The sequence below is a fragment of the Triturus cristatus genome, chromosome 3_2, assembly GCF_964204655.1.
Source record: "Triturus cristatus chromosome 3_2, aTriCri1.1, whole genome shotgun sequence".
NCBI classification, from domain to species: Eukaryota; Metazoa; Chordata; class Amphibia; order Caudata; family Salamandridae; genus Triturus; species Triturus cristatus.
The window spans coordinates 1,168,433,931-1,168,460,742 of NC_140584.1; the positions used below are offsets into that span (position 1 = coordinate 1,168,433,931).

The 26,812-nt window shown below is 46.5% G+C and overlaps 1 protein-coding gene across 1 annotated transcript in view; it reads left to right on the top strand.

The window, feature by feature from the left end:
* PLCD4 (phospholipase C delta 4) overlaps positions 1-26,812 on the top strand; it is a 514,626-nt gene that overhangs the window by 426,678 nt on the left and 61,136 nt on the right. The window contains exons 12-13 of the mRNA XM_085650039.1: positions 4,979-5,135; positions 10,646-10,762. Of these exons, the coding sequence (XP_085506165.1) occupies positions 4,979-5,135; positions 10,646-10,762 (274 nt within the window). The remainder of the gene's footprint in view (positions 1-4,978; positions 5,136-10,645; positions 10,763-26,812) is intronic.

The window sequence follows — 26,812 nt, forward strand, 5'->3', positions numbered from 1 at the left end:
TGATCGTGAGCCTGAAGGCAGTGTGATTTATTACAATGCCTGTCATTGGGTTTAGCTCTCGGTCCGCTCAACGCCCCTCCAGTGTTGTCGGTCACCGCCCGCCACTGGTCAACCGTGCACGTGCTCTATTTTACTTTGTGCAAATCGTGCAGCTAAAAAAATACAATGTGTTCTCAATTTGTAACCCCAGTTTGGGTACAAGCAACTATTTGCGTTGAATCGGTATTCACTGGACTCTCATGATAAGTACCTATGTAGTTTGTTAAATATGCAACGACATTAATCAAACACAGGCCTGTTCTACTCTACCAAAGCGCCTAGCGTGTACAGGCACACAACACTGGAGTAGCTGTGTCTCTATCCAATGTTAGTTAAACAGGCAAAGGAAAAGGGACCCTGGGAATCAGGTGTCAACAATAATGTGCCTCGTGGATTTATAATCAAGAAAACTCGTGATGTTCATTACTCTGCATCCCCCAAAAGCTTGGTGTGGTAGATGCCTATCCTGTCAATGTGCCAGGTGAAGAGGCACAAACTGTGCATCTGGTGCCAAGAAGCCTTACCAATGACTGTGGCAGGGTGGGGGGGGAGAAGACAGCTGGTAACTGAACAATCATTATTAGCTAATGACCATGACATATCTGATTTGTAGGTAAATTGTCGGTCTATTTTGCATTATGTATCCTGTAAATACAGATGGCGAGTTGTTGTTTCAATAAAAGGTTTTTGAAAAATGAAGAAAAAACTATAAGAACCACAGGAAAATAAAAAGCTTCATTAAAAAAAATGACTGTGCCAAAGACTTTAGACACAAGGGGGCAGATTTATGTTTCCTGGCGCATCCCTGCAAATCAGCAGGGATGCGCCAAGAAACGTGCGACACGCAATGCCATTGTTGCGCCACCACGGATGCCCCGCATTTACAAAGCGGCACGCCATGGCGCAAGTATAGGCAGATACGTGTTGCATCTGCTGGTGTAAGGCTTGCGCAGTGCTGGAGTTGTGTCGCGGGCGCGAAGCAACTCCAGGACTGTGCCAACCCAGCCTATCTTCCACATGGTGTGTCACACCTTACGCCTGCTTCAAGCAGGCGCAAGGTTTTGACGCAGCGGGGTCGGAAAAGTGACTGAGTGAAATCTTGTAGATTTCACTCAGGCACTTTTTCGAGGCGTTCCTGCGCCCGGAACGCCCACCCTGAACCAGAACGCCCACATGAAACCTGACGCAGGTTTCATGTGGCGCAGGGCTTTACAACGTGACGCATCTCCCTAGATGCGTCACGTTGTAAATCTCCCACAGCATGGCGCTAGCTTTACGCCACCTCTGCATCAGAGAAGTGACGCAATGGCGGTGCAAAAGTGGCACACGGGGCTTGTAAATCTGCCCCAAGGTGTTCTGTGCTTCAGAATATACCACACATAATTCCTGCGCCACTTCTGTTAACTTCAGTATTGCAGTGCCCAGAGCACAGTCTGATGTGGTTAAACTACTAGCTTGTAAGAGCTTTATTATACATGGAAGCCTTCAGTAGTTCAGTAGTTGTGACGCTAGAAGACTACTGTAATAATTTATTACAGTTGACCAGCTACTCATTTCTGTATTATCTGCTGCATAATCTGCAGAGTTTAACCAACAAAAAATGTTTCTGGCTCAAACATGCCAAAAGTTACTAAAACATGGCGACACGTGTTCCCGCGTTTTGGAAGATGACTAATCGTCTTTCAGTAGCTTATTTCTGCATTTGGTTCTAAAGCTGGTATGAGTGAGGTGTAATCTTTGCCCAGACAATGTTAAAAATGTGTAAAAATGACAAAATATTGAATCAATATTGAACCAATGCTATCACAAAATGTGCCGCATTACACCACATAATTAGCTTTTTCTTGATGCATTATTTAGTCAGCACTGCCAACCATACCACATAATTTGTCCTACCTTGAGCTGAATTCCAGTGTCCCTGATTTCAGGTGGCTAGACATGTTAGAAGTCACCTGTAATAAGGAAATTAGAGATAGATTTTTATATGCGGATTGCAGACTCCCATGTATTATATTGTAATAACTTATTATAGTTGCGAGGCATCATGGTACCTTTGTGAGAACCAGCAACACGTAAAAATTAACTTTATTCCTTCAAGCATTTTAATTTTAACTTTTACATTTACTAATTTTGCAAAATATTTTTAAAAATAATGTAAATATGGAAGGGTGCTCAACACACACGCACGCACACACGCATGCACGCTCACACACACACACACACACACACACACATATATACATTTATACGATGACTTATGTTGCAGTTAGTACAGGTCCTTTGTTGTCACAGAGCTGTCACACCTAAGTTAAGCTGCTAGGTCCATGTATTGTTCTACCTCACATTCCTTCCACTAGTCACATGGGTAGTGACCATTCATGGGCAGGAAGACGTCCAAGTGTTCAAGGCACTACCTTTGTTTAGTTTCGCGTACTAGACAGCACATTGCACAGTCTGTTGTGAGACATATTGTGGGCTTACCAAGAATACACAGGGGCTTGGAGCCCACCCATTGCTTACCATTGGTTGGCTTTCCTGTCACTCATTTTCCTGCTTTTTATTTGTGTCCTGGCTTGTCAATCTTGTGTTTGTCTCTTCCATGGTGCATTGCCCTTTACCATCAATTTTGAATGGCTGGCTTCTACTCTTCAACTGATTGTTTTTCAGACTGTGCTTGTTTCTTTTCGTTTGAACACTCCATGAGAGTGCATGCTTTTTCAGCTATTTCCCTTGTGTACTTTTTTCTTCCTGGACTCTGTTGCTCTCAGCTGTCCATGTACTTCTACTTATGCCCCTCCATGTTGCAATCATCCTTGTATACTTCCACTTCCTGTTGCTTTCTCACCCGTGTGCCTCACCTTCATCTGCTCTGCCTTGCTGGCTCATTGCTTCTCATACCCATCCGCACTCAGTGTAGCTTCCTCAGCCGGCAGCCCCTCCTTTCACCCGTTGCTTCTCCTCCTGGCCTTGCACTCCCATATGTGCTTCTTTCCTGCATGCTCCAAGTTGCTCTGACGCCCATCGCTTCTCTCCTAACCACACCTTCCATGGTGCTTCCTGTTTCCCACCCCGTGTTGCCGTCCAACTCTGACCGGTAACTAAACAGAAAAAAAGCAGTAACTCATTTTATTGGTGGGTGCATGTGAGGTGCTTCTTCCTACAAGATAACGCAGTGGCCATGTCTTTTTATTCATTAGCGACAATGCACAGCATCCAGGATGCTCTGTGGCATGGCTAAAACCATTGGCAAAACCAGTAGGTCCCAAAAGGGAGATCTATTGGCTTTTGCCAATGCTTGTTCCTTTTAGACAGTGCCACAAAGTCCACGTGGACCGGCTAGCTTTTCAGACTCGGGGTGGGGAGGTAGCTATTTCAGTTGCATTCAAAATCTTCCAATGTCTTTGCAATATCTCATTTAGATTGATTGATCAATTGAGGTGAATGGGAAGGGGATTGACAGTTGAGACATGCATTATTCTATTCTTGTTCAGTTATGTGATGTGTATTTGTAAAGTGCACCATCACCAGTGAGGGCCTCCTGCTGCTGAGCAGGTGTGTGTGCCACGCCCTGCCCATGGTGGGTTGGTTAATTGAAGATCCAGCTCTTAAGCTTCTTGTGGAATTCAAGAAGAGAGGAGGAGGCTCCGATGTGGAGACGGAGGTCATTCCATGCTTTAGGAGCGATGTAAGCGAGCGCTCATCCTCCGGATCTGGTTTTGTGTATGGGTGGGATGTTGGCGAGTAGGAGCCCTGCTGAGCAGAGGTGTCTGGATGGATGGTGGAAGGAGACGTGACGGTGCAGGTAGGTGAGGCCTGAGTTGTGGAGCGCCTTGAATGTGTGTGTCAGGAGTTTGAATTGAGCATGTTTGTGTAGTGGAAGCCAGTGTGGTCTCCTGAGGTGTGGTGTGATGTGAGTTCTGTGTGGCAGGTTAAGATCCAGTTCTGGATGGTCTGTAGCCTTGTAGTGAGTTTCTTGGTGAGCTCTCATGGTACAGAAAGGTCTCCCTGTTCTCGTTGGGAGTCCCACCTTATAATACCGGTTTGAGGTAACCACGTAGCTTGAGTTTAGTGGTGCGTTCTGATGTCAAATACATTACTTTGGCATAACTCCTACCGAACTACAGTATTGGCTAAATAGGATATCCACCAAGGTTGCCTGGGGTGGAAGGTGTGAAAGGGAAATGAAAGCCTCCGGCCGGCTTCTTTTATGTGGTCCCTGGTCCTTGGTTGTAGGTCAGGATGTGTTACTACATCGACCACCACTACAATGATCTACATTTATTGCTACTACCTGGTTCGTTTTCCATGTTCCTACCTCCCCCTACATCTGCAGCGACAATCTTTTAAAAAATATTTTAATAATTATTCTCTTAATTGTAATCAGACCATTTCTTTCTTGTGCAATTTAAATGTTTTATTTATATGCATCTCATGACTATATCTGAGTACATATCAGGATGTAAGTGCTCCATAATTATGTTGAATAAAGTGAATAAAAAGTAGGTTTCACCCTACTAACTTGCATACTGGCAGTCCAGTCCCTCCAAGTCTGAACGGGACTTCCTCAAGTTTAATACAAGTATATATTGCACAGAATCATAAGAATGGAATCAAGGTATTTCGTGATCATGTTTTGAACTTTTGCTGGTACTGTGTGTGTATTCCAAAGACGTGCTCATTTGCTGCACAAGCACCTCCCTTCATGGAGCAGTGGTCTGGATGTTACTGTTAAAGCCAGGCCAGTCAGTTTGCTGCCTAAGCTGCCAGGGCTGGCTGGTCTTGGTTGTAGGAGATGGTCCATGGGTTCCTGTACAGTGGTGCGAGCTTGGCATAGCACTCTCTTATTGTGGTATAAGAATAAACCCTGGGGGTCGAGTACCCCACTGCCCAAGCAGGTCACTCAACCGCATGAGCTGTAATATGATTTCCTGTGTTTCAGAAGTCCAAGAGGCGCCTCTCTCAGGCACTCAGCGACCTCGTCATTTACTGCAAGTCTGTCCACTTCGCCGGCTTTCACCACACTGCCGCCCACGGAAAACCCTACGAGATGTCCTCCTTCACCGAAAGCAAGGCCCGCAAGCTGATCAAAGAGTCTGGTAAGTGTTGGTGAGGTCAGGAGGCAGTATGGCATGGGGTAAAGTAGGGGAGGGTGAGAGAGCAAAGATCTCGGGCTCCAAGGGCCTGAAAACGAGACTGCAGAGATGTAGTCCTTGTAGCTAAAATGACGTAGCAGCGCTTCACTAATGTCTGTGTGCCCATTGGGACCTGTCAGAACCAAAACCCCATTGAATTCACTGGGGTTATTGAGGGACATTTAAAATGAGGCGTGGTTGCTCTTAGGCAAGACAACTTTGCCATGTATAGTACCAAGGCTACAGTCCCCAATGAATCCCTGCTAATTTCGGGTCTAGTATACTTTCATAAACCAATCTTTCAAATGTTTTCAGTTTTAAAGTCACTTGCGCATTGCTTTTAAACAATCTTCATAAATGCACCATAAGAATGACCGCAAGGATCGATACACTGGGGTCTCACTGCGGATCAAGACACGAATACTACAAATGCTGAAGGGGCCCTTTTTGAGCTTAAATGGGCATCTTTTTTATAGTTTATGTAAGATAACTTGATTTGAGACTCCATAAGAATGGGAGGGTCTTCGAGATTTGGCAGTAGAGACTCCATTGGAGCTTACAGGTTCATTGGGGTATGCAGGAGTAAGACTGACAAATGTGCAGGGTCCTCATATTTCAATGTAGTAAGACTCTCTTAAAGATTAAAGCGTAGTTAGGTTTGCTCGTAGTGGGAGTCCAGTGCTGTTTACAGAGCCTTTGAGGATTGGTAGTAGTAGTACCTCTACTTTAAACTGCTCATCTGGGGTTTACTAGCACTAATAATTCATTAATGTCTGCAGGGCCTTTGGGGTTTGGCAGTATTCAGATTCCAATAAGGTTTAAAGTACCTTTGATGTTTTGCACTAATAATGATTTGTCAGGGTTTACAGGGAGTCATTGATGTTTGGCATCAGCGTGACTCAGTTGATGTTTACCAGGTCCTTAAGGTTCAGCAGTAGTAAAACTCCATTTAATGTTACAATATCTTTAGATTTGTCATCTTTAAGCTACATTAAAGTTTATAGAGTCATTAATGTTCAGCAGTAGCATGACTACGTTGAGGTCTGGCAGTAGGAAAACTCCATTGAACTTTACACTAAGTACCCACCTCCAGCAATAATCACAGTCCTTCTGAGGGCAAACCCTACAGGCCACTAAATTAGTTGAGCTCATCCCACCGTGGCTATGGCACAGAGCAGACTGACTTGATTTACAGGCCATGTGTAAAATATTTATGCAATATTAAAACAGTAATTAAGTCAAAATGCAAAACAATGAAAAGCCCAAATTAGAAATATAGAGTACAATTTACAAAGTGACACCAAATGGCAAACATCCAATAAGGGGAACTAGAGATATAAATGTTTAAAGTTTTAAGTGGAAATAGTGCCAAGAAGCACAAAGTTGTAGAACAACAGAACCGAGGAGCAAAATTGACTCTGACCACGATGGAGCACGGGTCAGATCCATTAAGCAGGCTCATCCTAGTCAAAGATTTTACATTCTGACTTAAGTCCTTTAAGACCCAATCCACCACAGAATTACGCTTCTAGACCCCCCCAGGGCATTTGAGGGGGCGCTCAGAGACTCACAGGGTGGCAGGCAGAGACCAGTGCAGGTCCCGTTGCCACTGGTCAGCAGGGCAATTGCAGGAATAGGCCTCGTGTAGCTTGTTGTGTCCCTGTGGCTTTAACAGAAGGTCAGTCTTATGACCCTTGGAGTCCACTTGTTTGACTAGGGTACAAGAGGGAGTGCTGATCCAGTCTTCCTGGCTCTTCTCGGGTATCAGACAGCAGCTTAAGTCCTCTTCTGATCTTCCATGAGTGTTCTGGAGTGGGTGCATGGAGATGCCACAGTTATGCCTTGCACAAGTTATTGAGAAGTGTCACATCTAGGGCCACCCACCTCACTTCCAAGGGCTTATCCAGAAGCAAAGATATTCCACCACTTCCCCTTGAGGGGAAGCTTTAGTATCAGAAGAGATGAATGATACCGGTGACTAACCCTTGGGAGGAAGGGGTTTAGCAAGAGTCTTCCAGTCAGGGGAGGTACGGAGAGATACTCTGCAACAAGAACACAATCATTTCAGACAATAATACTTGGATAATTTACAGGCAGCCTGAGATGGGAGTCTTTAATGAAACATAACAAACAAGAATTACTATAAGAAATTTGACTCCATGTGAAGGGCCCTTGAGCACCGACTCCTGCGATGAATACTTCACGCAATTAGTCCTTTTCCTTTAGCCACGGCTTACCTCTTCAAATCAAAGTGTCCTTGAAGAAAAAAATAGTACTAAAACTACAAGAGCCAGGTTAGTGCAATAACCTGATGTCCATATAATGGGCCGAAAAGAGGTGGAGCGTTAAATGATGAATAGATAGACGGTGGGGACACAGCGGCGCTGTCTGATCGAGGAGGTTTCAGGGTTCAAGATTGTTGGTAGCTTTCTCGAAGGGACAGATTACCAAGAGGGGTTGCTTTCCCCCAGCTTCCAGGGGAAGATGTCCACATTATTCCTGTTGCAGGCGGCAGGGCTCGGGAACTCAAGGCCGGAACAGACAGGACACAGCTCTCTCAAGACAGATCGACAAGGCCAAGCAGGGGACTAAGTTTGGAAGCTGTGTTTATAGCCTGTCATACAAGAGTATATCTGGCGCCTTCTAGAAGATTACTGAGTGTTTCCTTTCAATTCAAATGCTATCTCTGGTGGGAAACTGAGGCAGGAAATTGAATGTTGAGTAAACAAACATATTGAACACTGGAGCCTTCCTGGTGATTATTGAGTGTTTCCTGTCAATTAGAAGGCTGTGTCTGGCAGGAAACTGTAGCTGGGAGTGGAGGCCCCTAATTAGGTTACAACAAATAAAACTACAACAAGCCTACCAGGTGACCTTCAGCAGGATAACGAGGCTTTTAAGTAGTCAGCACCACCTTTTACAGCAGTTAAACAAATAAACAACAGACAAGTATCAGGCAATCTTGAGGTCAGCTGTAAACAGAGGCCTTTAAGTAATCAGCACTGCCTGTTTGCATTAGCACTTAGGTAAATAAATCGAGAAACAGTTGCATCTTCCCAACTAGAAAATAGTTATAAAGTGCATAGCAGAGTATATGGCACCTACCCAACTAGAAAACAATGAGAACCATGTGGAACAGACATTAGAGGCAAACCGGGGTGTGACTGGAATGACCCATGGGGACAACCTAACTGATGGGGTAAAGGTTCCTGGAGCTAACCCTACCCACATTGGGAATTTTTAAGATGGCCAAAGTGTCCTCTGAGGGCTAAAAGTGTGTGGGGAGTGTGCTGTGGTAATCCTAGGGTTCTCCTAATCCTAACACTACAAATTAGGCAGTCCCTGTACTCCAAACATCTCAGATGCAATAGTCTGGTAGCAGACAGTGGATACACAGAAATTGTTTTGTCATTCTTATCCCCTGCTTTAACCCCTTGCATGCCCGCCCCTTTCCCCGCCCAGTGCCGCGCCTTCCATTAGCGGGCGGAGTTCATGACGAGCTGGACTCGTCATGGGCACAGCGCCACCGCAGCCCATGACGAGTCCAGCTCGTCATGGGCACTGAAGGGGTTAAAGTGCACCTCAAATATTACATGTACATCCAGCAGACCTGTCAAACAGGTCTTAACACTTCATCAGGATCTCTCTGTGATGTCAGCAAGAGGCCCATTGGGATGGAGACCAGTCAGGCTTAGCAACCAAAACAAGGGTGGAGGCCTGGATATTAGCCACGCCTCATATTTCTAAAATATTTATTACAAATCCAACTTCATAAGTGAATTGGGCACAAAAATATCTCAAGGAGTCCAACAATTCAATTTATAGTGGCTTCCTGGGTAGAGATAACATTTATTAGCCATAATATTGTTTTACAATGCTTTACTATGGGACAGCCAACCCTGCTCCGGCGAAAACAGCTTTAAGGGCTTTTTTACTGCAATGACATCTTCAACATTAACGTTTTACATGTCTTGCAGTTAAATACCAAGAACCCTGCCATATGGGTAACAAGGTCTATTTAGGGTTGATTTATAAATATTTTAAAGTAAGGTTTAGTCATTTCAGAAGTAAAATTTGCAGTTAAAACCAATTTAAAGGGGGAGCACAACACTTTACCCCCAGTCAGCAGGGGTAAAGTGCAAAGAGTTCTACTGCCAAAGAAAACTGTCAAAGCAAAAATCTGAGGGAATACCACGAAAAGAATGGCATTTCCAACAGGTAATAAGTAGGAAGACTCCATTAAAGTTTACTGGGTCTTTCAGGTATAGCAGTAATGAGACTTCATTAAATGTCACATGGTCTTTCAGGCTAGTTAGTAATAAGGTTCCTATAACAGTTACAGGGTCTTTGAGGTTTGCCAGTAATCAGATGTCATTAAAGTTTACAGTGTCTTTAATTTTGTGCCGTAATAAGTCTCTGTCTAAAGTTTACAGGGTTATGCCGGTTTGATAATAGTAAGACTCTATTTGTTACAGGGTCTTTGGGGTTTGAAAGTAGTGCATCTTCATTAAAGTTTACTGGGTCTTTGAGGTTTGGCCGTAGTAGGACTCCATCAAAGTTTAGAAGATGCTTGCGGTTTGGTAGTAAATAAGACTTCCATTGTTACAGGGTCTTTGGGGTTTGTTAGCAGTATGGCTCCAGTAAAGCTTATTGGGTCTTTGAGGTTTGGCAGTGATAGACTCCATTAAAATGTACAGGATCTTTGAGGTTTGGCAGCAATAAGACTGTATTACGGTTTACTGAGTCATTGAGGTTTGACAGTAGTAAAACGTTATTAATGTTTATAAGGTCTTTGAGATTTGGTGGTAAAAATACTCCATTAAAGTTTACAGGACCTCTGATGTTTGGCAGTAATAGGACTTCATTAAAGTTTAAAGAGGGTTTGTGGATTGGTAGTAGTAAGCCTCAAATTGTTGTACGGTCTTTGGGGTTTGATAGTAGTGTGGCTTCATTAAAGGTTACTGGGTCTCTGAGATTTGGCAGTAAAAGACTCCATTAAAGTTTACAGGACCGTTGATGTTTGGCAGTATTACGACTCCACTAACGTTTACAGGGTCTTTGTGGTTTGACAGTAATAAGACCACCTTAAGGTTTAAAGGATCTTTGATGTTTGACAGTAATAAGACTAATAAGACTGCAATCCAGTTTGTAGCATTGAGTGTGAGAGCCAGTTGGTTTTTCTATCTGGGCTTTAGATAAATAACCGGAGACTTAAACTGCCACCATGAACACTGTATGAATATATGTGCTTTAAGGTAGTTCCGCAGACCCCTCCTATCATTCCCTAACTTTCTGAGTCCTGCTACCATACAAATTCCTTTTGAATCCCCTGCCTGCCCCTCATCTAGGGGGTGTTTTTGATAGCAAGAATTCTCTCCAGTGGGCAGGGGAGAGGCTTGTGGCATGGTGGGGATATTCCTAGACCCCAATCATTAGGAAGAACACACTGTCTCACCACCTCTGTCTTCTCACAGGGAACGAGTTTGTCCTCTATAACTCCCGGTTACTCTCTCGGATCTACCCAAGTGGCCTGAGGACTGACTCCTCCAACTACAATCCCCAGGAGATGTGGAACGTGGGATGCCAACTTGGTAAGTATTTATCTGAATAGCTGAATACGCAGTTCTTTTTTTTTTTTTAAGAAACTTTTTTTTATTTGAGACAAATAGCATACACAGTAGTCAATTTTAAACTTACATTCACTTGGTTTTGTTCTGGCATGAGCTTCACAATGCATCTGAGATTACTTAAATGTTACAAACCATTTCCATTGGGACCGCCAGCACTCGGCCTTCCCCTAGCAGCATCCCGCCCTTGCTCCCGGGGATCACATATCCCTCCCCTGTAGTCATTCCACTTTCCCCAAATCTGTGTCCATTTGGTGGGGCATCCCCGAGACTCATTCACAGTTTTCTCTGTTACCATACACCAGTCCATGTCCTTTCTCCATTCGGCCGGCACTGGCGGTTCCTTCGCCCTCCACCGTCTAGCGATATTTCTCTTGGCTATTGCCAACCCAAGTGTCACCAATGTCCTTTCTTTGGTACGTAGGTTCGTGGGGCCCCAGATATTTAGGAGATATAGTTTAATGTTACAGTCGATTGTGCAGCCCATTACACGTTCCATACATTTCTATAAGGACAATCAGTATCTCTGGATTACTGTACATTCCCAAAGTGTATGTATAAAAGTGCCCTCTTGACCACTTCCCCTCATGCATCCTGCCTCCTCCCTATAACCCATCTTTACTAACATAGGTCCCGCTGGGTCTATTCGATGGATTATTTTCAGCTGCACGAGCCTAAGCCTGGTACATATAGCAGTTTCCTTAGGGGAGGCCAAGGCTTCAAGCCATTCGTCATCCTCCAGGCCAGCGAAATCATAGTCCCACTTGGCCCGTAATCGAATAAGAGGGTCTGTCATGTTGTTGACGAGTTTTTTATATATTAGTGATATGGCTTTTTCTGGGCGATCCCCGTCCAGGACTCCATCTTCCAGTGGGGTGGAGTCTGGCGGCATCTCCCCCTGTGATATCGCCGCGAGTAGCGCATGTCGGATCTGCAGATACCTTAAATACTCGGAACTGGCCAATTCATACTCCACTTGTAATTGGGCAAAGAGAACATTTTTTCCTGTCTTCCATAGATCCCCAACCCTAGAGATCCCTATTAAGTTCTAGCGGTCAAATCCTCGGGTGTATCGCAGGTTACCAAGAAGGTCGGTATCCCAGAGTGGGGTGGCCAGTATGATCTTACCCTTCCATCCCATGCTCAGAGTAGCCACCCGCCACACTTGGATCGTGTGTCCAGTGGGCCCGACAATTTCTTACTGGCTGTGTTAGTGTATAGTGCCCCTGCAAAACTCCCTCCCGGGAGTAGCCACCTGTCCATTTTAATTCCGGGATCTCCCTGTGCACTGATTTATAGCTGTTAATTGTGCCGCCCAGTAATATTTCTTAATGTCTGGGAGGCCAATTCCCTCATCATACCACCCCAATGTAAGTTTTTGTATAGCTATTCGAGGTGGTTTGCCATCCCACAGGAGTTCTCTCATGGCTCCATCTATGGTTCCAAAGTAATCAGCTCCCACTGGGTGCAGCGTGTTCTGTAAAACATACAAATACCGTGGGAGGGACATCATTTTAAATAAGGCTGCACACCACAGTAGGCGCAATGGAAGCGATCTCCAGTGCTGAACATCACTTTTGAGTCTCTGCAACGGGGGTAGAAGATTATGCTCATGAAATTGAGTCGGGTCTTTAGAGACTCGGATCCACAAATATTTAAACCCCTTCACTGCTTTTGCTATGAGGAAGCCTCTGGACAGGGACGGCATCCCTCCACTAAGGACATAGAAGATCGATTTGGACCAATTTATCGTGTAGCCTGCAAATCTTCCAAATACCATGATAATTTGTGGAGCACTCTATTTAGGGAGGCCGAGGGGATGCTTAATACAATAGAATGTCATCGGCATATAACGAAATACAGTCCTCCCAGCCCTCTGTCCATTTTAGCCCTCTAATGACGGGGTCCTTCCGTATCCACTTCGCCAATGGTTTGAGCACTAGAGCGAAGAACAGTGGGGAGAGGGGACAGCCCAGCCTGGTACCCCTGCCAAGTTCGAAGACGGGACACTTTTTATTATTGACTACTATTTGGAAAAGCAGTGTGGAGTAAAGGAGGCGGACCCACCCCAAGTAGCCTGGGCCGAACCCTAGCTTCTTTAATACTGCAAACATGTAGGACCATTCTGTTGTATCAAACGCCATGGCCGCGTCCAGAGATACCACCACAGTGTCTTCAGCAATCGTGGTGGCTCGGTCTAGCACTCCCTGCAGTCTCCACAAATTTAGAGAAGTGTTCCTAGCAGGCATAAAGCCCGATTGGTCTGGATGTACCAGTTGCATTATGACGCTTAGTAAGCGAGTGGCTAGGACTTTCGCCAGTATCTTGGCTTCTGCATTGAGCAGCAATATTGGCCTGTAAGACGAGCACAGATTCGTGGGTTTGTCACTCTTGTGAATTACCACAATCGTCGACAACCTCTGGTTGATGGGAAGCGATCCTGCTTCTCTACTCTCCTGAAACATTCCAGTGAGATAGGGTGCGATCTTACTCGAGGTTAACTTGTACATTTCGATGGGCAAGCCATTTGGGCCCGACGCCTTTCCCACCCGTAAGTAGTGTAAGGCTTTCTCTACCTCTGTAATGGTCAGCTCCTTGTCAAGTTCTGCCCAATCTCCCTCAGAGAGAGCAGGCAGGGATATATTCCCCAAAAAGGAGTGCATGTCCTCCTCGGTATATGGCGTCTGAGACTTATATATACCACGATAATAGGTACCAAAGGCATCTGCAATCTCCTGTGGTTCAGTGAGTCTCTCTCCCGGACACCAATTCGAGCTCTACCACTACACTACTTGCTTGTTTCCTAGGGTCCAACCAGGCCAGCAGTTTTCCAGCTTTATCCCCGACATCATAGATCTTGCTGAGCGTTGCCCGGTGCAATGTCTTGGCCGCCTCAGTGGCCACTGCTGAATACTCTTTTGTCTTTAATGTCTCGTCAAAGTTTGTATCTTGGAGCTTCCCTTCTAGTTCCAGTATATCTATTTCTAGACCCACTAATTCTTCCTGCTTTTGTCTTCTAAACCCAGCTATTTGAGAGATAGCGGTTCCTCGAATTATAACCTTATAGGCTTCCCATAATGTCTGAGCCGATTCCACCGAATGTTCGTTTTCCTGAAAGTATAATTCTGTGTCTTGTACAATTTTCTCCTTTATTTGAGGATTTTTCAGAGACCACGAATTAATAGGTGCTACTCTGACAATTCTGGGTTCTCCCACCTCAATTTGGGCCCATACGAGTGAGTGATCTGATATACCTCTGGCAAGGTGGCGCACTTCTTTGATGGTCTCTAGCTGGTCCACTAGCGTTATGATGTAGTCAATTCTGGACATACTGCGGTGAGCCCCAGAGTAATATGTGTACTGCTGTCCCCCGGAGTGGAGCATCCTTCAGTCTTCTACTAGGCCCATGGCCTCCATAAAATTGTGAATTTGTGTGCGAGCAGGAGGTAGCGTTTTCGGGAGCCATCTATATAAGGAATCCGAGACTATTGAATTAAAATCGCCTTCAATTAGGAGTCTACCCTCTGGTAAGGTGAGCAGGAGATCACCAAGGTCTCTGAGTGCTGGGGGCTGAAGGCCTGGCGGTAGATAAACGGATACCAAGTTTAAGCCCGTCTCTCCCACATCCCGGAGACTGCCACATATCGACCCAAGTTATCTGTCCATATGCGCTCAGTTGTCATCTGGAATGTCTTACGAGTCATTATTCCAACCCCCCAGGAGCCTGAGCCAAGCGCTGAGTGCCCTACAAGCTTAAACCCCCATCCCGTCAGTGCTTTACAGGCACTGCTTAATAAGTGGGTCTCCTAGAGTAGAATCACATCAGGGGAATGATGTTTTATATATTGCAGCACAACTCTTCTTTTAATCTTATCCCCTAACCCATTCATATTCCAGGATAACAATTTAAGTCCCTGTTTCGATGCTGTAGCCATGTGCGCGCAAATTGGTGATCTGTGTCATCGAGGGAGGACCTCCACCCACCTCGAATCTGTGTGGGGGACCTTTCGTCCATCTCAGCCTACCAGTTGTCAGTCTCAACATTCCCAATGCGTGGATTGTGCTAACTTCTGCTTTTCGTGTAGTGCGTAACTTGTCCAAACTGTCCATTTTCCTAACTTCACATTCCCCAACCCGCTCCCTCTCATCAATGAAAGTTGAGCAATCATTTGGGCGTGCAACATGTTGCTTGCCGGAAATTGTCGATATTTGGAAACCCACCTCTCCCTTTTCATAAAACTTCCCCCCTCCCTGCATGGCGATATCGGAACCTCCCGCCACCCCAAACTTGCAGAGTGCCTATCGCCCACCCCTTTAACTTGTGGTGCGTGTGTCAACTCCACGTCCGTTTAACAATAACTTTATGTGAATACTGGTTTAGTGTCTTAGTTTCTCCATTTGCTCCATCTTACTGTAAATCGACTCGTCTCCTGCCCCTCGCAGCCAGTAGCCCGTTACACCTCACCTTCCTCTCAAAGGCGCGCCAACCGGATTCAAGTTCGTGTAGGGCTCTCTGTAAGAGTCAGCGTAAGTCTCTGAAAGAAGTAAAGATTCTTGACTAGTCCTCTTTGTTGCCTTCAATCAGTGCCCGTTCTTCTGTGGAGGATCTTGCTCTGTGTTCTACTTGCGGTTTCCCTGGTCTATCTCGTTGGCCTTGGTGACCCCTCTTTCCCGCCGTGTGGAGCCGTCGAGCCGGTCCCATGCTTCTTCCGGAGTAGCGAAGAACCAGGCCTTTCACTTCGATTCCACTCGTAGCTTGGCCCAGAAGAGCATCGCATATTTAATATCCTTATCGCGCAAGGCTTTTTTTAATTCGAGAAATTTTAGTCGCTGTCGCTGTACCTTTAGGGTGAAGTCCGGGAAGAAGGACACCTTACTGTTGTCAAGCTCAATTGGGGGTGATGTGCGAGATGGGTCTCCGCAGAGCACAGGGTTTTGGTCTGCCCTTAGGCACTCTGTGCACCCGCTCAATCAAAAAGAACTTTGACAATCTTGATGGCTTTAGGTATTTCGTGACATTGTCTTCCACGTAGAAGTCTGTTGCCTGTCCTTCCGCTTTCTCGGGCACACCAAGAATACGCACGTTGTTGCGTCTGGAACGCCCCTCATACTCATCCAGCTGAGCTTCCATCCTATCATAGCGTGGTGTTAGGTCACTTACCGCTTGTTGGAGGGTGGATGCGTCTTTGGCAGGGAGCTTGTGGTTGACTCAACCTCTTTGAGTCTAGTGTTCATTGAACTCATGTCAGCTTTTATCAACGATACTTCTGTAGAGACATTGTCAATTCTGGACTCCAGTGACGTCCTGACTGTCGTAATGGCTGACATTATATCGTGAAGGGTTAATTTCGGCTCTTCGGTTACTTCCTGCCTCTTCTCAGGCTCGTCGTCGAGTTCTTTTTCTTTAGCGCCCGCGCTCTTGCTCCAAGCATATTTGTCTAATTTAGCCTGCATGGTGGACTTGGCATTGCGGCCTCCAGCCATGATGAGGACGTATGTGCTGTTAGGTGGACAAACTATATTGGCCAAAGGAGTCCCCTTGCTGTATTTGTTGAGGTTCACCAGGGTACCTTTGCCACTCCTGCGGGTGCGGGTGCGGTTAGCCCACCTCTCCGCCGCTTCTGTCTTTATTCACTGCCTCATGTCGGTACGCCCTATTCCGGTGCACGGTTTCTGTCTAGTCCTGCCCGGATTGTCTGATTACCCAATCTCCTCTGGGCATCGTCGCTTGTGGCACCAGGGGGGGGCCGAGAGTCACATAGGCCACTATAAAGGAGGCAGCAACACGTGTTTTCAGGATCTCCACCTGTCCCCTGTCTACTAATGCAGCTGACGCCGCCTCTGCAGTTGAGTCCCCAAGGTGGCGCTGTATATGTATGACTTTCTCTTCAGCTTTTGGGCCGCTGGAGCTGCTTGTGCTTTCACTGCCTTCGTGCTGCCCGCAAATGTAAGAAGTTCGGGTCTATACTGGCTTGTACAACAAGTGCAGTACTAGATGGATGTAGTGGAGTCGAATAGGCACAGTTACTGATACAGTCACGGTCCATCTCTGCACCCACAGGTCGAGACCAAGTCCTGTATTTTCCCCAAATCAGATGGCTGCAAAGTCTCAGCCCATAACGCAAACGTTTATGGCCTCATGGCTGTGAAGCTCATTTCAGGGTAGCCCGTGTGCCGGCAAGGACAGCCAGGCTCACGTCTCTTCAGAGCGCCCGAGCAGCAGGGACCTGCTGACACTCCCTCAATTCTTGTGACCTGTCTTCTCCTTTCCCCTCAACTCATGGGCGATTCCAATCCAGGCAGAATACTCCATTGGGTTTTCAAAGTGGACACGGGCATGGCAGACGAAACAGCCCGACGCCGCTAGTCTCTGCGGTATGCTCGCGAAGCCCTGTCCTCTTTAGGGCTGTTCCCCGACTTCAGCTTGCTGCCCGTCTGTTGATTCCCACCGGCACACCCGCCAAGGTTGTCTCCCACCAGAGTGGATTGCACTCACCCTTTGCGGAGTTTCCTGGGTCGCTGGCTGTTTCATTCACTTCCAGCCGCGGCTCTGATCACCGCGGCAGCGGCAGGGCTCAGAGCGCTCTCTCCCAGCATTTACGCTGCGCCGCCGGAGTCACCACGCAGGCAAGCCGTTCTCCACCACCACCTGTCTGTGCTGTCCGGTTCCCAGCTCGAATCGTTCCCTGCAGGCTGCGGCACATGAGGGAGTAATTGTAGCACCAGTATTCACGGATCAGTAAGCGGATTTATGTTCGAACCGGTGAGTTTAGACGGAGCCGCCCCACTGTGCAGCCATCTTTCTCAGCGGTTGACCATGGCCCATGAATACGCAGTTATGGTTGTTTATTTTTGTTTCTTAACATATATTTATATTTCCAAGAAACAAAACAACATTACAGGCAAGTCATGTAGAAGTAATAATCAGTGAAAAGGTTGTGAACACATAGGTCAAGCCCAGTCCACCAGGGCTTGGCAGAGGCAGTTGAGCTCTGCATCATTGTCACTCAGACATGTGGTAAGTACCCAACATTCAGTTTCACCTCCACAATACACTCAATGGGAAAAACAGTCTTCAAGGACTTATGGTGTTGACCAACCACAGGACAGAATTTCAAAAGCTAATAACCCATAATGGGGAGTAAATGTTGGGGAGCAGATATAGTATGATTGGACAGTAGGTAGGGTCTCAAGTGCAACAATATGTCAACATATGTAGGTTACATGGCACAGTGCTTATTTTCTGGACTCACTTTGCTTGTATTTATGTGCAGGACCTTACTGCTGCAGAAATACTGTGGAGAAACAACATCGTCAGTCGAGGGTACTTGACAGTTTCATAGTTTGTAGAGGGAGTCTTAACATTGGGTGATTTCTCCACACAGCTGTGGCCCAAAGCGCACATGGCCTGACTACTCACTCTAACCATGAAGTGCTGAAAATCATGTTAATATGCTAGAGAGAACAGCAATACTTGTGTGTTCTATTTTTTTATATTTAGTAATAAACTCACCTGATACACTATAATTAAAATGAGCCCTTTTGAAGTCTCTGACTCACCCTGCACATAAGCAAACAGCCGTGGCTCCACAAATGTTTTGTCTCAAGACTAGAGAGAAAGTACTTTTGGTTCTGCAACTCTAGTTTTACACACCTTCCCTTTGGGGGTGATTAGTGGTAGGAGTCCATTGTGTGACTTCACAAAGGGCAATGTAGGGTCCCATTTATTCAAATAGCCAATGGGAGCCCACTCTGTATGCGTGGGTCATGTGGATGCACATGAGTATTTGCAAGCAACCAATGGGGTAATAGAAGTTGGTTGCAAACCTGAGGTACAGATTGCTGCATTTTTGCCACATTTATGAGTATCACCTGGAGACGCCAGTCGAGAGGAGAGAAGATGGAAGGGCTGAAGATTGCAGTGTCACATCCTCTCAGTCTCTCACTCACTCCCCAGAGTCCCAGCAGAAAAGATACTGAAAAAATCTGGGACCTCTTTTCATTCTCACTCAGTTTTTGGATTTCACCTTCATTCAGACGTCGCTGTCTGTTGACAGATGGCCCTATTGCATCCAATACAGACTTAAGGCCTGATTTAGATCGTGGCAAATGGTTTACTCCGTCACACCGAAATATAAATCCCATAGGATATAATGGGATTTATATTTAGGGGGACTGTATATTCGTCACTATTGTGAAAGAGTAACCCATCTGCCAAGATCTAAACTAGGACTTTAGAGTGGGTTTTTTGCCTGCCCCTTGCTCACAATTTGATGACTTTCTTTACTATCTCAGTTTCCTCCTAGTTGGTGAGAATGTGTGTTTATGGATAAATGGAGGAATTTTACACTGTGAACAAAAAGAGAGATGTGGGAGTGCATGGATGAATGATCGAGTAACTGAGTGCATTGATTATGAATGGCAAACTTCATGCCATTGCAGACTTTGCACCATGTGGTAAGAATGCCCTCACAGTGTCAAGAATTACCAACATTGGGGGCGTGGCCATCAACATGGCGGAGTAGCAGCTCTGAACGAGGGCTCCGCCAGCCTACCAACAAATCCAGCACAGATCCATACCTCCCGCGCCCATCCAGAAAATCAGACCAGAGTGGAAAACATGACGCTAACTCCTGGTGCCTGCTGAGCCAAATATTGGTGATAAACAGAGCCGGAAACAGGTGGCCTCGGAGCAACGGCTGAGCACAGGTGCGGCTGGAGTGCCGCGGCGATGTGGGGAGATGAGCCAGGCAAAGTGGTTGACCTGACTTGCTGAACGCCCCGAAACGAAGGAGGGGTGATGAGCAACCCAAGACCAACAGACGACCAGATCTGGAGCCCAGACATCGAGTGGCTCACTGATGGAGGCTCCATCCGAAAACACCATGCAGAGGGCGTGAGCCACATATCCTTCTGACCCGGACATAAGCTGACGTTAAAGACCAGAAGTTGCCCCCAACACACCTCTCCAGTTTAAACCTATGCCGACAACAGAAACTAGAAGATCTGCCTTTCCCCCCCCCCACATATACCTCCGGTCCCCGCCAGACGTGGCCTTTTAATATCCGGGGGACTTGGCCTGAACGTCTTCGCCTGGGCACTGCCCTCGACTTGTCTGCGGCTTCCCCCTACCTTCTTCCGGCACCTCCGGGATTCTGGATTAGAGCCCACATTGCCCCAAGTGGTTGGGGATCTGAGGTGGAGGCGAGGACATCTGGAAGGTGCGGTGCTGGCTGAGACGAGTTGAAGTTGAAGACAGTAAGGCAAGTGAGCCGTGGGGGGGCAGGCATAGGCTAGCGCCGCGGTGACTCCCGTCTGTTCAGAGGCGGCCGGCATTAGGCAGGTGCGGCTTGTGCAGGAAGTGAGGGCCGATCTTGCCTCGCGCCCAAATGTGGCCCCTGCCTGGCATCTCCTGTTTCCCCGCCTAGTCGGGAGGGAGGCATCTCCCCACCCCCGCCCCCCGCATATCACGCTTGAGTGTGCTTCCAAGGGGGTGAAGACGGGGACTGGGCCGACAGTTCGACAACCCTCTCCAGTAGACGAGGGAGGTCCTCAGTGGCCTGGAACTCCTGCATGCTGAGTAGCAGACAGCAGGGACACCGAGTGGGCTGTTGCAGGCCATCCCCCCACCGACAAATGAGAGGACACTCCTCTGTTCAGCCCTGAGACCAACAGGAGGAGACCCAGGCTACAATAGGGTCCCGCCCCCCTCACCTCAACTTAGAATTGGAATGGAGAAGGCCCTGGAACAGGCAGAAGTGACACAGAAATTGAGGTATCGTGGACCTTCTACCCACGGCTGAGCGGGCAACCAGGTGAGCCGGGTGAGGGGGCCAGCAACAATACAATCAATAGGCCCTTTGGAGATAAGACAGTGACCATTAGGGGTACGAAACCCCTGTGAGGCGGGGGGAAGGCTTTAAGGAAAGCGCACCCTGACATAACAGGTCTCCCCACAGGGATTATGGTTATGACCACCCTGCCCTAGGGGCATTCACCCACAGAATAAGAAGATAGCCGGCCCCCCTCCCATGAGGAGGAAGAAAAAGAAGAATTAAACAGGAACTGAACAGGTCCCCATTGTCTCATGCACCCTGAACTGGCTTGAATAAGAGGAGCGAAAGACGGAAGAAACCCAAGGAAGAGTAATCATTGAGACTAAAAGAAGACACGGCTACCCCTAAACGACACGCCAAAGAAATTCAAACCATGGCTAGGGACAAAGAACCCAATCCGCAAGGACAGAGTAAACTGGACAAGTTTATGAAAACAACAGTCCCACTGGTAGACCAAGAGGTTGGGCCCCCCAATACCTAACACACCAATGCTCCTGCAAGTAATCCATGCAGCTAGAGCCCCCCTAGAGGGGAAAATAGGGAAGTGCGTGAAGAAGTTACCCTTCTGCGCCGAGATCTACATCAAGTAGTGGAATGGGTAATGCAAGCAGAAAACAACATTTCAGAAGTGGAAGATCTGAATCATAACATGCAGAAAGACGTCTCAGAACTCAAAGCCACGATGAAGGAGATGGTGTGGAGAGTGGACGATACCGAAAATCGTGCAAGGATGAACAACCTACGCTTTGTGGGATTTCCCGAGGGGGTGGAGGGATCGACACAGGAGAATTTCTGTAAAACTGGCTGCAAACCACGTTTCCAGCTGCGGGCTTCTCAGCATGCTTTATAATAAAGAGAGCACATAGGGCACCCAATGCAAACCCCCGTGGGTACTCCGCCCCGTCCCCTCATTGCAAAGTTCCTGATATTCCAGGAAACAGACTTGATCCTGAGAGAAGCAAGGAAACTAGGAGAACTCAAACACGAACAGGTCAAAATAATGATTTTTCCAGACTATTTGAGGGATGTGCAATCCCAACGACGCACCTTTGATGCGGTAAAGACCAAACTCAGAGCACTGAACATACAACATATGCTCATATTCCCAGCTAAACTCAAGGTCCTTTACAACCAGAATGCTCTGTTCTTCCACTCCCCGGCAGAGGCATGGTCATGGATAGAGGAGCTCCGACCCGATAAAGATATCAGGAGATCCCCAGTAACCAGCTGGCAGCCAGCATTGGCGTCCAAACAATGGCATAGGGAAAAACATTGCAAGAGATCCCTGGTACTTATGAAGCAATGGAAATCCACACAGTCTGAAAAACGACCTCAAGAACCAGAATGTCTGTTGACACAAGAAGAACTCTCTACAGCCAAGACCCTAAGACGCCTAGATCAGGAGCTGAAGACGAAAACGAAACAGATCCACGCTCTGGTAATTCAACGAACTCGGAACCAGAACACCCACTGATGACGACGATAATAAACACGGGAAAACCCATATGAAGAAATGCTGGATAAAGCATGTAAGCTAGACTCTGCAGAGGGAGGACATTAACATCAGTTATGGTAGGCTGGAAAGAGGCAAGTAAGACAAACCAATTCAATTGATATTTGAGTACAGGAACAGTCCGGAGCCACGACCCCCAATTTAATACGTATTTGTGTTTGTTGATAGTTATGTAGAACAATAGTGGGGCCAAAGGGGAATTAAGAGGGTGGGGTGGGCGACAAACCTCTCAGAGCTACGTGCAACACAGTTGCCATGTTGACATATGGGGGAAAGTGTGTGGGAGGTGATGGGGGTGGGGTGGGTTATATATTTGCCCCAGCAGGAGAAATAAAAAAGAAAGAAAAGGCGGTAAACCTACCCAGGGGCCTCTCTGACCACTCCCCAAAGTGGCTCACTGTGGGGCAGCAGACACGAAACTAAGGCCAAACATTAAACGCATGGGAACTAAGAGACGAAAAAGAGGCAAGAAAGATTAGAGCAGCCACAAAACTATATTTTTAGGGAAACACCGTATCAGTACAATCCACCATAATACTTTGGGAGGCATATTAGACCGTCCTCCACGACAGAGCAGAAAATATAATTCCACAAAAAAAGAGGCAGGAAGTACAGGACATAACGGACATAGAGTCTCGTCTCCTTCAGCTAGAAGCTTCCCTAGACACCCCCTAATCCCAAGCAACTACGCGAAATGATGAACCTGCGTACCGAATATCAGGCCTTGCCATCGAAAAAAGCCAGAGCTGAGCTCCAAGCCTCTCATAAACATCTCTATGATGCAGGAGACAAAGCCGGGAAACTGATAGCCTGGCTGGGCAAGAACGAGGCAGAAGCCCGATGGGTGACAGCTATAGAGGCAGAAGCAGGCCACACATACACAACACCCCGAGAGATTGCGAATGAATTTACCCACTACTACACAGCATCTTACAAAGCAAGGCCCCTAGCGAACACTCACCAGATAGATCTGTACCTGGCACAAATCTCACTCCCCAACCCTCCCGACAGAGGCAGTACAGAAATTAGAAGAGGAGATAACTGTGACTGAGATAGAGGAAGCCATAGGGCGCTTGAAAGCAGGGAAAACCCCAGGACCAAACGGTATACCCGTGGAATTCTATAAAAGGAACAGAAACATACTAAGCCCGCACCCACATATATCATTTCTTGAAGCAAAGGAGCAGGGCATATTACACCCTGATCTCAGGAACGCTATGATAGCAGTCATATATAAACCAAATAAACCACAAACGACCTGCAGCTTGTATCGCCCCATCTCTCTACTAAAGATAGAGACTAATATTCTAGCCACAGTATTGGCAAATAGAGTGGTACAAGTCCTAACCACTTTCATACATATGGACAAAACTGGCTTCATGCCTAAAAGGTCGACCCGCCCCAACCTTAGTTGTCTTAACAACTGGCTAGAGGCCACAAGACAACGAGACACACCACATCTAATAGTATCCCTAGACGCTGTAAAAGCAATTGACGCCATTCATTGACCCGTCTTGAAGTAGGTTCTCTAGAGATATGGATTTGGGCCCCACAACCGAGCCCGGCTCAAGTTATTATGCACAAAACCATGCACCAGGGTATGGGTGAACGGAGCAGTTTCGGATGAATTTCAGATTGGAAGGGGCACAAGACTGGGAAGACCGCTATCACCACTATAATTCGCGTTAACGTTGGAACCACTTCCATTCATGGTACGTGCACATCCTCATATTACAGGTTTCCGTGAGAAGGAGGCAATATCTGAGGATGAAAAGATATCCCTTTATGCAGACGGTATCCTTCTATATGATACAAACCCACGGCAAACTCTTCCCCGCATATTAAAAACCTTTGAGACATACGGGATCCATGAGGGATACAGGATAAACGGGAAGAAATCCAGTGCATACACAGCAGGACACGAGGTAGATCAGGAAGACGTCCCAGGAAACCTGAAAATAACTCAAAACGGCTTTACATACTTGGGCATGTATATTGCCCTGGATAGAGACATAAGCATGCAACATAACATTTACAGGGTGATGGCGGACTTCCAGAACGACAGACGGATGGAAAACCCTCCCACTGACACTCCTAGGCAGAGTTGTCATGTATAGGATGATAACGCTACCAAAACGTATCTACATATTCCAAAACACATACCAGAAACTGCCAGACGAGGTATTCCACAAGATCGAGGGGGCGGTCCGAGAGTTCCTCTGGGAGGGTAAAGCCCCGAGAGTAGCGCTCGGTACATTGTAAAGAAATCAAAATAACTTAGTTACATCTCTTCCTAGCATCAGAGCCTACTAATGGGCGGCACACTCATTATCATTAATGACTGGGAGCACGCCCTGAATAACCATCCCACATATGCACGTGAACTAACCCAATTCAGTTCCCAATCCCACACTCATTACCTCTATGGGGGGAGGACACCAAAAGAATACTCCCGGCTCCACAAGTGGTGATAGAGGCCTGGAAAAAAAGCAGAAAAATAAATGCTCTGGGATACACGGGTAACATGGGAGACCCCACTATGGGTAGGAACGCGACTAAGGAATTCGCAAAACTGCAAGGGTTCAAACACTGGGGATCTCGAAAGTAGGAGACATCCTGGAAGGAGAACCCTAGCTTCATTTGACTTCCTACAGAAAGAATTTGAAGTATCTCAAACACAATAACACAAATACCGACAAATTACTCACGCCTGGAATCACAACAGATCGAAATTGAGACAGTGCGTGAATATTCACAGCTAGAGGGAAGCCTACTCATGGGAGAAATAGATGAAAAGGCAATCTCCTGAACATATAAAACACTGATCAATAATCAGCCAGACACACTGGTAACCTTAACCCCTTGCATGCTTCGGACGGCCCCCAGCCGTCCGATGTCACGGTGGGCGTGTGCGGAGCACGGTAGGGGGCTGTCAGAACCCCGCCCACTCATTAATTCGCCCGCATAGCGGGGGAATGTGCGCAGCGCGCAAGGGGTTAAGGACGAAATGGGAGGTAGAACTAGGACCCCTCGAAGATATAGGGTAGCGAAGCAGCACTGATGCACCCCAGGGAGGTAGCGATAAAAGCACGTCTCCGACTGGTACAATTTAAAATCCTGCATAGAACATATTATGACAGGGCCCGGCTACATAAATCCGAGAGGACAGCTACACCAAACTGTCTTAGATGTTACACGGAAATGGGAACATACTTCCATACATTAAGGCACTGGCGAACAAACACCGTATACTGGACCTCCCTCACCCAAGAACCTAGCCACATAGTAGGAACATCAATACCAATGGACCCCAAGTACCTACTTCTGTGAATACCCACAGAAATAGATCTAACCAGAACCAAGCTACTCTCTGCAAACCTAGGAATAATAGTGGGGAAAAGGTTCCTAGCAAAACACTAGAGGGTTCCAACACCACCCATGTTGCTGGATTGGAAAAAAGTGATGGATGTATATATGACAGCAGAAAAAATACCATACCATATGGCACGAAGGTGTCCAGGGACGTTTGATAAAATATGGGGTCCATGTCAGGAATACTACGGAATTATGACTACGGGGAGTCATTCTCAAACTCAAAATAAAGAAAATACGACGACACCAAGGGGAACACAAGACACCCGCTGATAAACAGATTGCCTGTACCAAAGAATATATTCAGAAATATTTGTACTAACCTGTAACTAGTTGTGATGTATATGCAATACTGATATACTTTTATAAAATGTACTTCCAACTACGTCTGTGTGAGTTGTATAACGGTTATATAAAAGAAAATAATAAAATATATAATTTAAAAAAAAAAAGAATTACCAACATTCGGCATGTTTCGATTGACCCTTTTACTCAACGGTGAATGGTCCGACTTGCACCTCCTTCACTATGAATCCGAACTCTCTGTAACGTGTCAAAGTGTCACTCATCAGGCGTGAAGACTCCACACATAGGCAACCTGTGAAGCATAGGAATGTCACAGGAATCTTTAGTGACAACTTAAAGGCATAGGCCCTTCTTCTGAGGCCCCTCCTCTCTGGTCCCCCATTCTCAAGGTCCGTTCCTCCCTTTAGGCATGGGCGTCATGTCACCAAAATGACAGGGGTAGCGGAAGTGACACAACATCTCCTACCTTTGACCCAATGACATCACGGAAAGTGACATCATATGATCTTTGGCGCTGAGTCCAACCAGAATGTGATGTCGCATGACATCTCAGTAACTGACACGGTTGAAGTTAAAAGACTCAAGTTACTAACACAGATAAATGCCCATACCACCTACATTTTAAATAGGATGCTGAGATAATGGGACCATACGCATGTTTGTTTGTCGGAGGGGGGAAATATAGTGCCACTCTTTGAAGCCACATTATTTATACCTCACACTGTCAGAATTTAATAGCTTCGCTAATATATACCTTGAGCAGAAAATGTATTGGAAAATTCCAGAAAGACGCACAAAAAGATTTAAAAAACATTATTGGTTTTGTCCACTTGTAGACCTGTGTGATACAAATGTTTCCTTGGTGTCGTTAATAAATTTTTATTAGCACCTCTTGCAAGGCGTTATCACTCACCACAGCAGATAAGTGGGGTTTTCATTCAAACACAATATTTTCTGTGGGTTCACGATAATACAGATCTGTAACAT